At 32.2% G+C, this 15,597-nt stretch overlaps 2 protein-coding genes across 3 annotated transcripts; both read right to left on the reverse strand.

The window, feature by feature from the left end:
- Positions 1 to 10,448: 10,448 nt before the first annotated feature.
- Ykt6 (YKT6 v-SNARE homolog) lies at positions 10,449 to 12,716 on the reverse strand. The gene is made up of 2 exons (XM_090104122.1): positions 12,543 to 12,716; positions 10,449 to 12,447 (listed from the first exon to the last, which is right to left on the reverse strand). The coding sequence occupies exon 2, from the start codon at positions 12,426 to 12,428 to the stop codon at positions 11,832 to 11,834; it is 597 nt and encodes a 198-aa protein (XP_089960248.1). The 5' UTR covers positions 12,429 to 12,447; positions 12,543 to 12,716; the 3' UTR covers positions 10,449 to 11,831.
- A 733-nt stretch (positions 12,717 to 13,449) lies between these two features.
- Positions 13,450 to 15,364, reverse strand: LOC149907055 (mitochondrial tRNA-specific 2-thiouridylase 1). Of its 2 annotated transcripts, none has more exons than XM_090103735.1 (5): positions 15,114 to 15,364; positions 14,666 to 15,016; positions 14,360 to 14,586; positions 14,045 to 14,212; positions 13,450 to 13,791 (listed from the first exon to the last, which is right to left on the reverse strand). In XM_090103735.1, exons 2-5 carry the CDS (start codon positions 14,991 to 14,993, stop codon positions 13,492 to 13,494), a joined length of 1,023 nt encoding a protein of 340 aa, XP_089959861.1. In that variant the 5' UTR covers positions 14,994 to 15,016; positions 15,114 to 15,364; the 3' UTR covers positions 13,450 to 13,491. The 2 variants fall into 2 exon arrangements, with proteins under 2 accessions (XP_089959861.1, XP_089959860.1); XM_090103734.1 differs by having other exon boundaries at positions 15,110 to 15,363.
- Between the last annotated feature and the right edge of the window lie 233 nt (positions 15,365 to 15,597).

The raw sequence follows: 15,597 nt of genomic DNA on the forward strand, positions 1-15,597 counted from the left end.
CCTGTGTTTTTTTGCTCTACCTACCTTTACATACTTTAATAGATGAGCTTTTGTTTATGCATATTACTCGACGAAACCTAATCTATCTCAGTAAATAATGAATACTAATGTTTGTACGCCTAACAGTTCATTTAAATATATAATCAAATCACTGGATCATTTCAGCTTTAATAAGAATAATATTGTAATTATATTATATGGGGACAGTTTAAATATAAATAATAAGGATATTGATGTAGGATTAAAAAAAATGTTAGATATTAGTAGTAAGACTAAATGTAAATTTATGTTGTGTACCTTGCCATACCTACCTGGTTTGACACAAGAACAAAATAGATTAATTTATAATATGAATTTAAAATTGTATAACCTAACAAATCATCATCGTGATGCATTTATTTACTTTGACATTAACTCATGTATTAAATCTTTTACTTTGACAAAGAATACAGTGTATCTGCCATATAGATATATAGACCGGGAGATACTGACACAAAATTTCGAGTCATTTGTAACAGGATGGCGGTTCTACAGGGGTCTTAGTACGCAATGACAAAAAGAAAAATGATGGTGTGAACGCTGGTACCGGTGGGTTAGTCGCGTGGGCGTTAGTCGAACTCGTCGGAAAAATAGCGAAAGTCAAACGATTTGTAACACAAAAATTTTAGAATTTACCGATAGCCCATAAAAAAGAAGTAGGCGGTAGTGTCATGCCATACTTTTCCGGTATGACTTACAGCCCGCCATACCGACGCGAATGTGTTGATTTAAAAAAAACAATTATTCAACCATTTGTACCAAGCTAACTTTTGCACAGGTAACCATCGTCGTGCAGCCATTTACGAAAATCGCCATGCCATACTTTTCGGACGATTCCAAATGGTCGCCATACCGCCGAAAATCTGCAAAATTTTTTTATTTCGCCTATCTTTTTGTACCAGTATTGCATTGGGCTTTTTGGAGAGTATTTGATAAAATGTGACCATTATTATATTTGCCATACTTCTAGTAGGGGGAAAAAGTACTGGCATACTTGAAAAATAAATTTATTATTAATTTATATAAGTGAAGATTTCCAACACCTAGATCTTTGAAATTTTGTATTTATATTCGTTGATCCTCAAACTTACAGGAAAAATAAGTGCCATACTGTTACAAATCGTTTGACTTTCGCTATTTTCCGATGAGTTCGACTAACGCCCACGCGACTAAGCCGCCGGTACCAGCGTTCACACCATCATTTTTCTTTTTGTCATTGCGTACTAAGAACCCTGTAGAACCGCCATCCTGTTACAAATGACTCGAAATTTTGTGTTAGTATCTCCCGGTCTAATAAGCGTGAACTTGCTATGTTAATAGCATATAATATTAACCAGTCTGGTACATGTTCGGTATCAGACCATCGATCTACTATAATTTTATGTAGTAGTAATTTTATACATCAACCTAGATTAAGTGTAGACAGACAATCTAGCCCTAAGCTAGATTTAAACTAGTATATAAGACAACAGCTAAGCAGTGTTTTTCCATTGTGCATCAAAATATTCAAGGCTTGGCTAGCAAATTGTTAGAAATAGAATTGTTTCTGAATGATAACAATATTAAAATATTTTGTGTAACAGAACATTGGCTTAAACAATGTCAGTCGTTAGTAAATATTGAAAATTACAAATTAAAAAGTATATACTTTAGGACACAGGCTATTCACGGAGGTTCTGTTATTTTTGTACATGATAGTGTAAAATGTAAAGAACGAACTGACATTGTTAGTCTTTCTGTAGAACGGACCATTGAACTGTCCTGTGTGGAGCTGGAGCGTTATATTATTGTTTGCGTTTATAGACCCCCTTCCAGTGACTATAATATGTTTGAGACAGTCATGGAAGAAATATTAAAGCGTCTAAGCAGGAGTAAAAAAAAAGTTATAGTATGTGGTGATTTTAATATTGATTTACTTTTACAAACACAAACGGCTACACGAATTGTTAATTTGTTTCAGTCATTTAATCTATATAAACTTTTTAACGAACCCACACGAATTACACCTACTTCTGCAACTTGTATTGATAATATATACTGTGACTGCATCTGTTTAGAGAAAAATATTCTCAATACATTGACTTCGGATCACTGTGGCCAGAAAGTAGTTTTTGAATGGGATTGCATACCTACATTTAAAAGGATTAATGTTAGGCCTATAACTAAAAAAGGCATTAATAAATTTAGGAATAATATTAATAAAAACCTGCCCGTACTAAATGATCAATCCTATCCTAATAGTCCTTGTGAAATGTTTAAAAATCTTTTTAATTTAGTACATAAAGAATTTGAAAAAATATTTAAAGTTAAATCTTTAAATATTACCAAGGATTTACCATTTAGTAAATGGGCGACAGCTAGTATACATAGGTGCAGGAACATTCTTTATGAATTATATGGTATGAAGCAATATAATAAAGACCCATCTTTTCTTAGTTATGTTAGAAATTACTCAAAAATTTTTAAAAAAGTTTGTTTCACTGCAAAGCGTTTGTATATCAAAGAAAAAATACGCGACTCTGATAATAAAGTTAAAACAGTTTGGTCAATTATTAATGGTGAAATGGGTAAAAGCAAATCAAGTAATACCATAAAACTTGTAAATAATGACAGGGTTATTGACAAAAGTGCTGATGTTGCGCTTGCTTTTGAAGAATTCTTCAGTAGTGTCCCTGCTACTATTACTAATAGTTTAAATTCGTCTTCAGCACTTGCAGAGACCTTTTTGAGGGTCCATGTTGCGGAGTGCAGTACATTATTTGAATTACGACACGTAACTGCTAATGATATTGTTACTGCCTTTAAGACGCTTAATCTTAAAAATACTTGTGATCTTTGGGGAATGTCCGTAAATTTAGTTAATAATATAATAGAAAATATTGCGAAAAATTTAGCTTCCATATTTAATAAGTGTTGTGACTATGGTACATTTCCTAATTTACTAAAGCTTAGTAAAGTTATACCTTTATTTAAGAAGGGCGATCAAGAAGACTGTAACAATTATAGACCTATCTCTATTTTACCAACATTAAGTAAGGTATTCGAGAAGTTAATATTAAACCAATTGAGTAGTCATTTTGCAAATAATAATTTACTGCACACCAAACAGTTTGGTTTCACAAAGGGGCGCTCAACCACAGATGCTGGAGTTGCACTTCTAACACATATATATAAGGCATGGGAAAACTCAAAAAATGCTCTAGGGATATTTTGTGACCTCTCCAAGGCATTTGACTGCGTTGAACATTGTACTTTGTTACGTAAACTTAATCACTATGGAATTAAAGGAAAAGCCCAGAACCTCATAGCGTCATACCTGCATGATAGGATACAGACTGTAGTTGTTAATGGAGAACGTTCTAGCGGTGCGTCAATTAACATTGGTGTTCCACAGGGGTCAATTTTAGGTCCCTTCTTGTTCTTGGTATATATCAATGATCTTCCCTATTATTTGCAGGATAGGTGTGAAATAGTTCTGTTTGCAGATGATACCTCATTAATTTTTAATGTGGATAGGCATGACCCAAATGTTGACGAAGTGAACAGTGCTCTTTTACACATATCTGAATGGTTTACTGCCAATAATTTATTATTAAATGCCAAAAAAACCACTTGTGTTGAATTTTTACTTCCTAATGTAAAAAAGTTGAACAGAGATATTACCTTGAACGGGGAGGTATTGCATCCTACTGAGTCTACTGTATTTCTAGGGTTAACATTGGACGAGAAACTACAGTGGGGAGCCCATGTCAACACCGCTGCAGGTAAGCTCAGTTCTGCTGCATATGCAGTCCGAAAAATAAGGCATCTCACCGATGAAGATACGGCCAGATTGGTTTATTTCAGCTACTTTCATAGCATTATGTCCTATGGAATTCTACTGTGGGGCAGGGCTGCAGATATAGAAACTATATTTATCTTACAGAAAAGAGCCATTCGCTCTATATATAATTTACGTGCTCGGGACTCACTAAGAGATCATTTTAAGAATACTGGTATCCTTACTGTACCATCACAGTATATATTTAATAATATTTTGCATGTACACAAAAGCTCTGACTTACACACTAGAGTAGGAGATAGACACGATTATGGCACAAGGAACAAGAATAGAATTGAAATGCCATTTTTCCGATTAGCTAAAGTTAAAAATTCATTTATGGGTCAAGGTATACGCTTATACAATAGAATTCCTCATAATATTAAAGAGTTTAGTAGTACTAAATTTAAAACTTACATAAAAAATGTACTAGTTCAGAGAGCGTACTACAGTATTCAGGAATATATGGACGATAAAGACCCATGGAGGGTTGTCGCGTAAAAACCACAGGACAGTTCTTTGGCATATTATGTAGTTAGGTAGATATAAGTTACATATTATGTAAATTTATTGACATTATTTAAAAGAGCAACTATGGAGTTTCTTGCCGATTCTTCTCCATAGATACTGCTTTCCGAATCGGTGGTAAATGTTAAAATACTATGTAATGACGATTCGAAAGTGCTACTAAATAGTAGTCTAATTGAATAAATGAATGTTTGAGTTTGAGTTTGAGTTAAAAGGAGAGACTCAAATGAATTAGCTTTTACAAGATATTTTCAAACATTGCATACGAATAAAACCTAGTCGAGTAGAGTATTACCGCCATAATTTATTTATAGCTGCGCTATATTATTTATAGCTACCTACATCGTTTTGTCTTCTGATAACATTTGTAATCCAAACAAGCCATACGTTTAATGTCATAATGATCATTATCGACTTTAAAATTCGATATTCATAAACTCCTACTGTTTATCATAACACTCTTATTACTAAAATAATAATAAGTATATGTATTTTCGCTCATACTCAGAAAGAAACCTTTACCATAGAATGTGTGTCAAAAGTCATTTTAACTTATAAAGCATTTGACGATATTAACAAAAGTAATAATAAAATACGAAAATAAAATACCTACTAACAAGTTGTTAAAACTTAGGTAGGTACATTAAAGTATCTAGAGAATTTTTTTTGGGTGGAAATGGCCCTGAAGTCACATATGTTATTTCGTTAAGTTTTCTACAAACAAAAGCTAAGCCAATTGAGCCTTTGTAAATTCCTCTGTCATGAATTTACAAAGTAAAAAATGACTAGGTTTTGTTCATATGTAAGTAATGTTTGAAATTATCTGGACAAAAGCTATTCAATTTGAGTCACTTTTTTATAGTGTCCGACCGAAACTGGTTTCCAGGCCGAAACCGAAACCGAAACCGAATGTTCGGCCGTGGCTTCAGTTTCGGCCGAAACCGAAACCGAAACCGAAACTCACGTGGTCAAGTATGAAAGTTCTAAAAATACTGAAATTTGGTGCATTTTACCTATTATTTTGCCTTAATTAGGGCATGAGATGAAAACACAGTATATTAAATTTGTTGTAATCATTTATTTAATATAAAATACAATATAAAAAACAATTTTAATTTTTATTGTTTTTTCAAATTAAATTCTCAGTAAAATCAGTCATCTAAATCAAATCAGTAATTGTTACTGTTACTTTAAATACTAAGTTTTGGTATTTTGAGATCTTTCTCTTTATTAAACATTGTTTGTTGCAAATTAAATTCTCTACAACTTTGGTGCAGAAACTTTTTGTCGTAGAACTATAAATATAAAAGTTATAAGCGAAATTGTTCAGAAATTAGAGCTATTTATATCTTTAATAAAACTTTTTCTTCGCTTCGCTTAGCTTCGCACTGACCCCCCCCCCCCCCCCCCCTACATATAAAAAACAAAATTGCGTCCTCTAAAAAACGCAAGGTTAGGCCTTAAAAATGTACACATCACTAAAATACCCCACCCTGTGCCCATGGCTAGCTACGCCCATGGTTTTAGGTACCTCTTATATAAAAATAATAATTATTAATTACTATTACATCCAGTTCCAATCTCAAAAATTGTTTCCACCATCGTGGGTCAACCAACGCTTTGACAGCGTCCGTCAAAGCGCTGCCGAGGAAAACGAAGTTAGGCGAGCGTGAACGTGTGTGAACTAAATTCACTGAACTTGCTTGCGAAATAAGTTTCGGTTTCGGCAAAAGTTTCGGCCGTTTTTGGCCGAAACCGAAACTGTGGCCGAAACTTGATTTTTGGCCGAAACTCGGCCGAAACCGAAACCGAAACCGAAAGTTCGGTCGGACACTACTTTTTTACTGAGATAGAGTCCGACACGTGACTCAAATAGCTTTGGAAATTCGCTGTCCGGCGTCCACTCCGCGGCGCCATAAGCGAACGGCCATAGTCTATTTTAAGTATTATGTCTGTCTTTTATGCATTCATAAAATAAATACGTATTTTAAAGACGAAATATGTTTTTGGCCCATTTTTTTGGTAAATTACCTGCTAAATTATAAAAAATTACAAGAGGCAGATCTAAAGATATGTTCAAGCCATAGACGTCAGTTTTTGTGAATTATTTCTTGATACTACGACTGACTGAAATTTAAACTACCCAGAATATTCCATTGTATTGCAACCAAGGCTTTGAGATTTTTATATTTAAGTTATAAGAAACTAGCTTTCCTCCAGCGGCTTCGTTTAATGGTAGAGGCGTGAAGAAGAGACAGACAGACTGACAGAGTTACTTCTGCATTTATATTATTAGTGCTGCTAATATTGCCATATATATGTAGTACATACCTAAAATGGTAATATGGGTTTTATATAGAGATTAAGGTTTTGTCTAAAAATAAATGAAAGACGTAACTAAATACATATAGATTTATTAAAACTAAACATGGAATCTTTAAGCTAATTATAATAATAACCAAATTTTAATAAAATTACATGCACATAGTGGTTATATGAGTATGGCCGCCAAATATTGTACAATAACAGTCGTGAAATGGTAACACACCGTAACATACGTGACTGATAGTAACATACGTGATTTTGTTAAGCCTAGTGTACATTACAACTAATAATGCAGGAGATTTTTTTTACATTTCTGTTTTATATTGTTAATTAAATTATTTGATTAAATTACTTTAAATCTCAATAAAACAAATTTAAATATTAAAGAAAAAGTTTTATTTCTCAAATTTTGTATTTCTATAATACTTATAAATGCAAGAATCATTCACAACTTATGATATTAATTACGAATACGAATTATTATAGTAAAAAAGGTACTAACTTCCGAAACATGATAGTTTTTGAAGTGGGTTCTCTTTATGTAAAAAAGTAAATTTTTAACTTTAGATTCTCTAGTGAGTACTACCCCTAAGAGCCGCTCACGGATGTTACGTAACACAATAGTAACACATGGTATCATTCGGGAATAAAAATATGGTTGGACATAACCTAAAAAGCCTTTATTCGCCAAAGTATTGTAGTAATAAGACGCCGCATAGTTTGATTTGTTACTAGAACACTAAAGCTACACACATAATTTAAATAATATAGTAAATTTGTATTCTTACCTTGCATAATTCTCACTCAAAATTATTAAAATGTTCTGGGACAAAAATGCCGACTACCTTTCGATCAACTTTTACAGTAACAAAATGGCGATTTTTTTTCTAAATGTAGGCCAACATGTAAATCGGTGTTGCCCCTACTTAAAAATATTTTTGTGGCTTGGATATCTAGTTATTTAGGGTGTTATTTTATGGTAACCGTGCGTGAAGTATCATTCGTGAAAAAAAGTGAGACATAGTTTTAAGTGAGTTTTATATTAATTTCTTTTATGTTATTTTTATTAGAACTTGTTAAAACTATCCACAAGTTTACAGAATAATTAAGAAATACCAAAATTTTACAGGTATCAATAGATTTTTGCATAATTTTGTGACTTCAAAGTGTGAGATGACTAAGTGGGACACATGATTTTAGTATGGAAAGGAAAATAAGCATTTCAAAAAAAAATTATTGAGCTTGTTAAAGGCACTCAAAATTAATTTAAATTATTAATATAATGATAAATATAACATAGTGAAGCTGAAACTATTTAAAAACTACCATAATTACTATATAAAAAAATCTGGTGCTATATAAAATGACAAGGACATTTTTTTTTTCTTGAATGTACAATTTTTGGCGGCCATACTCATATATAATAATGAATACAAATTTTAAAAATTATACACAAAAATTATGGACCTATATGTACAAAAATAAGCTAACTTGAGGTATACACCGACAAGAGTAAATAAAAAAAAGATTCTGAGTTTCATACAATGTTCTGTGGTGGAAATGGACTGAATTTTATACATCATTAATTTTGGACCTTTAAATTGAACATAATTCATAGAACAGTCACACTGTCAAGAAATATAGCCTATTAAAGAATGATTATTGTCAGAAATATTATAGACTACAAGCCCGCATAGGACAAAAATATGGGTCAAATGAACCACCAGGGGACATATCTAGAACGATAGCAGAGCAAAAAATAATAAGATTCATCACTATGCCGTCACTTGTAAGCTGTCCAACTGAGTGCAGATGAGAATTGAAAAGTACAGGTAGACTCGGTAAATTTTGGTCATATATTTTTGTACGGCATTCTTAACCATCGATAGATCCATTAAAAATAATAAGAAACCGCTCAGTGCCGTACAAAAATGGTGGTCCACCAGGTCGGAATTTTTATTTAATTTCCGAGAGTTACCGGGGGTAAATTTGGTAATTTGACCATGTACGGCATCTGTGTCATACTATTGCTATACTGCTTTTAATCCATTATTCCGCAACGCCGTACAAAAATCATGGGGACAAGGGGAAAAAATCGAGAGATGCAATCCCCTCTCTTTCCCCACTCCAGGGGGTCATTTGACTAAGTACGGCTTCGGTTCCAAAACATTATCTAGCACTCAAAAGTACTATTAAAAGCAATGCCGTCAAAAAATAATTGTTCTTTTAAATGTATACCAATAATCATCTTAATTTCATCGAATTCTTGATATAAAGAGCTGTAAGGTCATTTGACCCTGTACGGGAACTTTTTTTTTAACATGATATTGTAAAATTCAATTGTTGTATAGTATTGCCGTCCAAAAGAAACCGTTCTAAAAAAAGTTATAGAGAAATGCAAAACCAGAAATTTTGTTAAAGTTTAAACATCGTAGATTAATGAAATATAATAGTTTTCTACACTTTATCCGTTGTTTTAAATAGTATTAACATAGATAAATTAGGAAAAAACGATGCCGTACATTTTTGTGCAGACCACATCTTTTAGGCTGATGAAAGCGACGAAAGCTACAATTTTAAGAGTGCTTTATGGCCATTTGATACAGTACGGCATTAACATTTTTTTACCCAACTACGGCAAAGCAAAAGGAGGGTTATGGTTGTTTACAGGTCATGTATGTATGTTCATCTATTCCCTCGTAACTTCTAAACTACTTATCAGAATTCGACAAATGACATATCATTAGAGGCGTCTGAATTGTTCACTGGATAACCAACGACCAGCTAGCTAAAGGCTATATGGGGTTTCACAAAATCTAATGTGGCGCCCTCTAGCGGACAAAACATACAGAGTAAAAAAATAAAGTTAAGATAAATATGCAGTGTTTGGTATCATTTGAAAGCGCTTTACTTGTACATTTTGAATATGTATATATTACTAGCATTTGCTTGTGACTTTACCTGTATTCATGGACTGATTGCATATAATTCACATCTTTTCGTTCATAGCTTTTTTATTAGTTCATCAATTTAACGGAGTCCATTCCACCTGACTCCGACTTTTCAAGGTGATAATTAACCACCTCGAGCTTCTTAATATTAATGTATATTTATATTTTATTATAAAAATATAAAGCAAACATTTCGTTATATGGATTTTTTTCTTTTTCAGATTTTTCCCCTTTGAACCAACGAAAATGTACGGCACATGAAAAAATATTATCTATGCATAAAATACTTTAAAAATAAATTTATTTCGTGTTGTGTCAAATGACCCCCTGGAGTGGGGAAAGAGAGGGGATTACAACTCTCGATTTTTTCCCCTTGTCCCCATGATTTTTGTACGGCGTTGCGGAATAATGGATTAAAAGCAGTATAGCAATAGTATGACACAGATGCCGTACATGGTCAAATGACCAAATTTACCCCCGGTAACTCTCGGAAATTAAATAAAAATTCTGACTTGGTGGACCACCATTTTTGTACGGCACTGAGCGGTTTCTTATTATTTTTAATGGATCTATCGATGGTTAAGAATGCCGTACAAAAATATATGACCAAAATTTACCGAGTCTACCTGTACTTTTCAATTCTCATCTGCACTCAGTTGGACAGCTTACAAGTGACGGCATAGTGATGAATCTTATTATTTTTTGCTCTGCTATCGTTCTAGATATGTCCCCTGGTGGTTCATTTGACCCATATTTTTGTCCTATGCGGGCTTGTAGTCTATTACTTTAACAATAATATAGTCAGTACAGTCAAACACAATGAAATTAGTATAAAATTAGAGAAAATGACTAAATATTCACATCAGCATGTAAGAGTACATTCATTTCTGTTATATAATACTATATTTTCATACTGTATATTACCAATTACAATATAATTCAATAATGTGACACTAAATGTATGGCATAAAAATGAAAGTATAAAATAATTATAATTAAACTTTTTGATTAAGTATACATATGGCAATACCAAGAACTGAGCTAATACTAATTCTAGTCAAGCTTTATCTCGCCACATTTTACAATTATTTAATTGTAAGCCAGTAAAATATTAAAAACACTTACAACCACTGACAATCAAATTATAACACAGAATATCTATTAGTAAGACACATTTAGGGTTCTAGATAATATAATATAGGCTATTTTAAATTCCTGAAACATTTTACAATTAATTTTTGCCGCTTGCAATTTTCTTATAAAAAATACAAAAATGCAAATATTTCCCAAATATCTTGATAATACCTGGAAAATATTTAAACAATTGTGTACTATTAAACCAATAGCATTATTTGCTAAAACATTAATGTATATCAAGGTCTTATGATTAAATTCAGTATATTTTAATATTTAAGTAGTATCATATAAACTTATTAAAAATGTTCAATTTAATCAAAGACACATCGCTATTCAAACCAAGGCAACATGATGTGATGTACAGTATGCAAATGAAATGTGATGTAAGAATTCACAATTTTTTCTGAGCAATTTATCTAATTAGCAGTTCCATTTATTTACAACTAGAGGTCCGCCCCGGCTTCGCCCGTGGTACATATTTCGCAATAAAAGGTAGCCTATGTCCTTTCTCGGGTATCAAAATATCTCCATACCAAATTTCATGCAAATTGGTTCAGTAGTTTAGGCGTGATTGAGTAACAGACAGACAGACAGAGTTACTTTCACATTTATAATATTAGTATGGATGAAATGCAATCAAGCTGTTTATTATCAGTTCTTTACAAACATTTAATTACATATTTTAGACACTGATAAGCATTTTTCTATCTGAATAACTCATAACATTTACATATTAGTTCCTGTTCCATGCTATTGCTCATAATCTTTCATATATCCACAACAACAAAGGAATATTAGGGCCATTTAACATTATAATTTATAACTATGACAATATATCATGTCTATAATTAATGTAAACATCTAAAACCACAACTATTATTTCAATACACCACAGCAACAATCTCCACTTGAATGCAGTAGCTAACTAATGTAACACAAATATTACATGGAACAACAAGAGCCATACTAAATACAGTTCATATGACTCAATATACAATTCTGCGTGTTTCCACCCATAACAATAAAGTGCCTCAGAAATTACAACAACTGTTTGTCTTTTTTGCAGTCTTATAGAATGCTTTACTGTGCATTGAGAGACTATTTGATTTTTCAACTAAATCATCCAACTTCTCACCCCTTTCTAACACAGCTTTGATTGTGTCATGGAGAATAATTTTTGTTTCATCTAAATCATTTTGTATCTTGGTTAGAGCGTCTGCTTCTTTTGGATTCTGGAACTTAGCTAAATATTGCGGCAGCACTGGAAAATCAATTGTCGTTTCATCTCCTGTTGGCCAATTTGCAGCTGGTACTTTTGCCGAAAACTCATCCAGAATTTTCGTAATTAATGTATGAGCCACTCTATTTGGATACTCATGATCTGATATCAAGACTCCTGCGAGATTGTCTGCTCTAACATACACTTGAAGCATGTATTCACCTTCTTTGACAGATTGCCTAGAAGCAGGTTGAGTTCTTTCAACGATAGTCTTACTGACAAATGTCATAAACTCTTGTACTGAAGAGCGTTGAAAAAAACTAAAACTCTGTAAATCATAAGCAGCCTTCAAAATAGTAGCGCTGTTTACTCCTTTGTACAAAACACCAAGCCCATATACCTTCACCATTGTCGTAAATAGTAAGTACCTGAAAACAATTCATCATTTAATTTAGTCACGAATTATTTAAACTCAAATAATGATTGGTACATCGCAGCATCTTTGTTAGTGAAAGTAACTTACGTGTATGTATTGACTATTGAATTATCCAATAAATTATATAAATGTGGCGTCAAGTCTTTAACAGGTAAACCTAAGACACTATATTTGAGAATTCAATCGTGATAAAACAAGAAATTGATGAGTATTAATCATTAAAAACCCATCAATGGTCAAGAACTCAAGAAGTCAATTTGTGAGGACATTAGACACTTGGCAATTTGGCATTTGGCAACTTCGAAGACTGAAGTTTGACATTTCAACAGAGATTGCCAACTTTATTATGAATACATTGCTAGTTTATAAAGTAAAAATTATCAATTTTAATCTGTGATTTTACCACAGGATTTTAGAGTTTACTATATAATTTTCGACAATATTTTTAATGTAATATAAGATTTATTTGGATTTTCAATATAGCTAAAAACTAACACCAGTGGCCTCACGTGTTGATATTTAAATAGAATAACAACAAAGCCTTACTAAAATATATTTTTACTCCTTGCATGTGCACATTTTTATGTTTACGGAGAGATACATATTTTTTTAACATATTTTTACATATTTATGAATCCACTAGCTTTCCGCCTGCGGCTTCGCCCGCGTTTTCAAAGAAAAACCCGCATAGTTCCCGTTCCCGTGGGATTTCCGGGATAAAACCTAGCCTATGTTACTCGTGGATAATGTAGCTTTCGAATGGTGAAAGAATTTTTAAAATCGGTCCAGTAGTTTATGAGCCTATTCATTACAATCAAACAAACAAACAAAGTTTTCCTCTTTATAATATTAGTGTAGATTAATACCTGTGTGTTTAGAAATCTAACAATCTTAGAATTATATACATTTTATCTATATTACCAATGTCTGAAAACACCATTTATTTTATTAATAATAAATTTGTATAATAAAAATCTAGGTGAGTATATAAATAATAAACATGATCATTTATTAAAATTCAACAATAATCTTTGCACTAATATATTAAATTTTTAAAAATATTTGTGATCTTGGCACTACCAAGACATACTCCGTCTTTGTAAAGTACTCCAAATTGACCTTCTGTTAATGCCCTCAGTTTATGATCCAATAGTATTGTCAGACCATCATTATTCTTCACGACTCTGCATGGTACTAATGACTTTGTATGTTGAAATCTAAAAAAACATTTTAGTACACCATTTTTCGTTAATTCTGTAGGTTCTTCACAGATCCAATGCGGCATATTAGTAAAACAAAGGTCATTCCATAATGCAGGATGTTTTGTTCCAGGTACCTGAAAATACAAGCTCAAATTAAAAACAGAGTAGATTTAACACATGGGCATCTACTACTACTATGAGACTAGTTTCACCTCTTGCTGATAAAATAGCGGTCTTGAACATCAAATTTTGATCAAGACCATTCAATTTTCATATTTTTTATAATTTTAACTGAGAAGTGACAGATAAACTAAACAGAATATACAGAAGTTGTTAAACTGGCTATTAAGAACATACTATATCTGTAAAATTTTAGTTTGTACTCACTACATAAATATTATTTGTCGCTACATCTTTTTTAAATACAAAATATGCATCTTTCCAACTGCAGAGGCAGCATCTTTGTCCCACCGTCCACTTGTGTATACCACTATGCTCCCCTACAATCTGACCAGTATCTATATCTATGAAATTTCCTTTTTTCTCAGGTATAAACTAGAAAAATATAAAAAGTTTATTATAATAATAACCTAAGATAAGAATCCTATTAAATAAATAATGGTCATCAAAAGCCAAAAAAATTGCCTTGTAAACAACTATGTACAGCAAATCAATTTCTTAATTATCAAACATATTATTTACCTCATCAATAAAGTTTTTAAACCTTTTTTTTCCAATGAAACATATTCCAGTACTATCTCTTTTACTAGCCACATTTATAAGCCCTTCTTGCCTCGCTATCTCTCTTACTTCACTTTTCATATAGTTAGCTAGAGGAAACATACATTTTCTTAATGAAAATTGCTTTACTTGAGATAAGAAAAATGTTTGATCCTTATGTTTATCAGCTGGTTGTAACAATTTAACATCTGAAATTAAAAATACTTTATATAATACAGCACACAAAGAAGCACACTATGTTTAGAAAGATATTCCGTAGGTACATACTTTCATTGTCCTTATAATGTTCTAAGAATGGTCCAAATGACGTGTTTGCATAATGGCCTGTTGCAATAGCATCAACCGACAAGTTGTTCCTGCAATGTTCAAAAAAGCTATCAAACTTAATATATCTGTTGCAGAGAATGTCCGGATTAGGAGTCAGTCCTGATTCATATTCCTTAAGCAAAACCGTAAAAACCTCATTCCAATACTGTTTTATGAAGTGAACTCTGTGCAATGGTATCTGAAGCTTACGGCAAACAAACGAGGCATCTTCGAAATCTTTTTCGTCTGAACAAAAACCGCCTTCATAGTTACCATCCCAATTCCTCATAAAAACACCTTCTACTTGATAATCTGTAAATGAATCACATAATATGTATCATAAATAACTTCCAGAAGTTAAAAATAATATCACTAAAATATGATAGCTTATAACCTATGTCTTACTTGCTTTTTTAAGAAGGAATGCTGTAACTGCACTGTCCACGCCACCAGACATACCTACAGCAACTTTTTTGAACATGTTTTATGATATAAGTACCTGTCTTCTACTACATATTAATACATATAAATTGATTTAAATCGTACACTAAACTCCGAATTCCGAGCTCAAGTCATTGATAAATGCAAGATAAATGATAATATTTTTGAATTTGATTTGACATTTACATTTTCACTAATTATCACAGATAAATAAGTGAATTCTACATTTCGGGAATTGCCTGTTGCCATAACACATGCCATACATGAAATACCCTTGAAATACCCAACACAAAATATTAAGGCTGCAGTCTAGCAAAATTGCGTTTTCAACAAGTTATTTGACAATTTTTTCCCGGCTAATGAAATGATAAACTGAATTTTTTTTTCTTGTTTATCAATTAGTGTTATATACGCAATGCGCGTGAATTTTTTCACATTTATAAAGTTACTTT

This window comes from Colias eurytheme, chromosome 7 (genome assembly GCF_061535395.1).
Source record: "Colias eurytheme isolate Ceu_HAF_F1 chromosome 7, ilColEury1 Martin Lab GWU primary, whole genome shotgun sequence".
NCBI classification, from domain to species: domain Eukaryota; kingdom Metazoa; phylum Arthropoda; class Insecta; order Lepidoptera; family Pieridae; genus Colias; species Colias eurytheme.

What these genes read in the sequence shown, in the direction of transcription:
- LOC149907055 (XM_090103734.1), bottom strand. Translation starts at nt 15,185, where the DNA reads ATGTTCAAAAAAGTTGCTGTAGGTATGTCTGGTGGCGTGGACAGTGCA. An exon ending in ACATTATAAGGACAATGAAA is followed by an intron (nt 14,587 to 14,665) that starts GTATGTACCTAC and finishes TTTTAATTTCAG; the next exon opens with ATGTTAAATTGTTACAACCA. An exon ending in CGACAAATAATATTTATGTA is followed by an intron (nt 13,792 to 14,044) that starts GTGAGTACAAAC and finishes TTGTATTTTCAG; the next exon opens with GTACCTGGAACAAAACATCC.
- Ykt6 (XM_090104122.1), bottom strand. Translation starts at nt 12,428, where the DNA reads ATGGTGAAGGTATATGGGCTTGGTGTTTTGTACAAAGGAGTAAACAGC.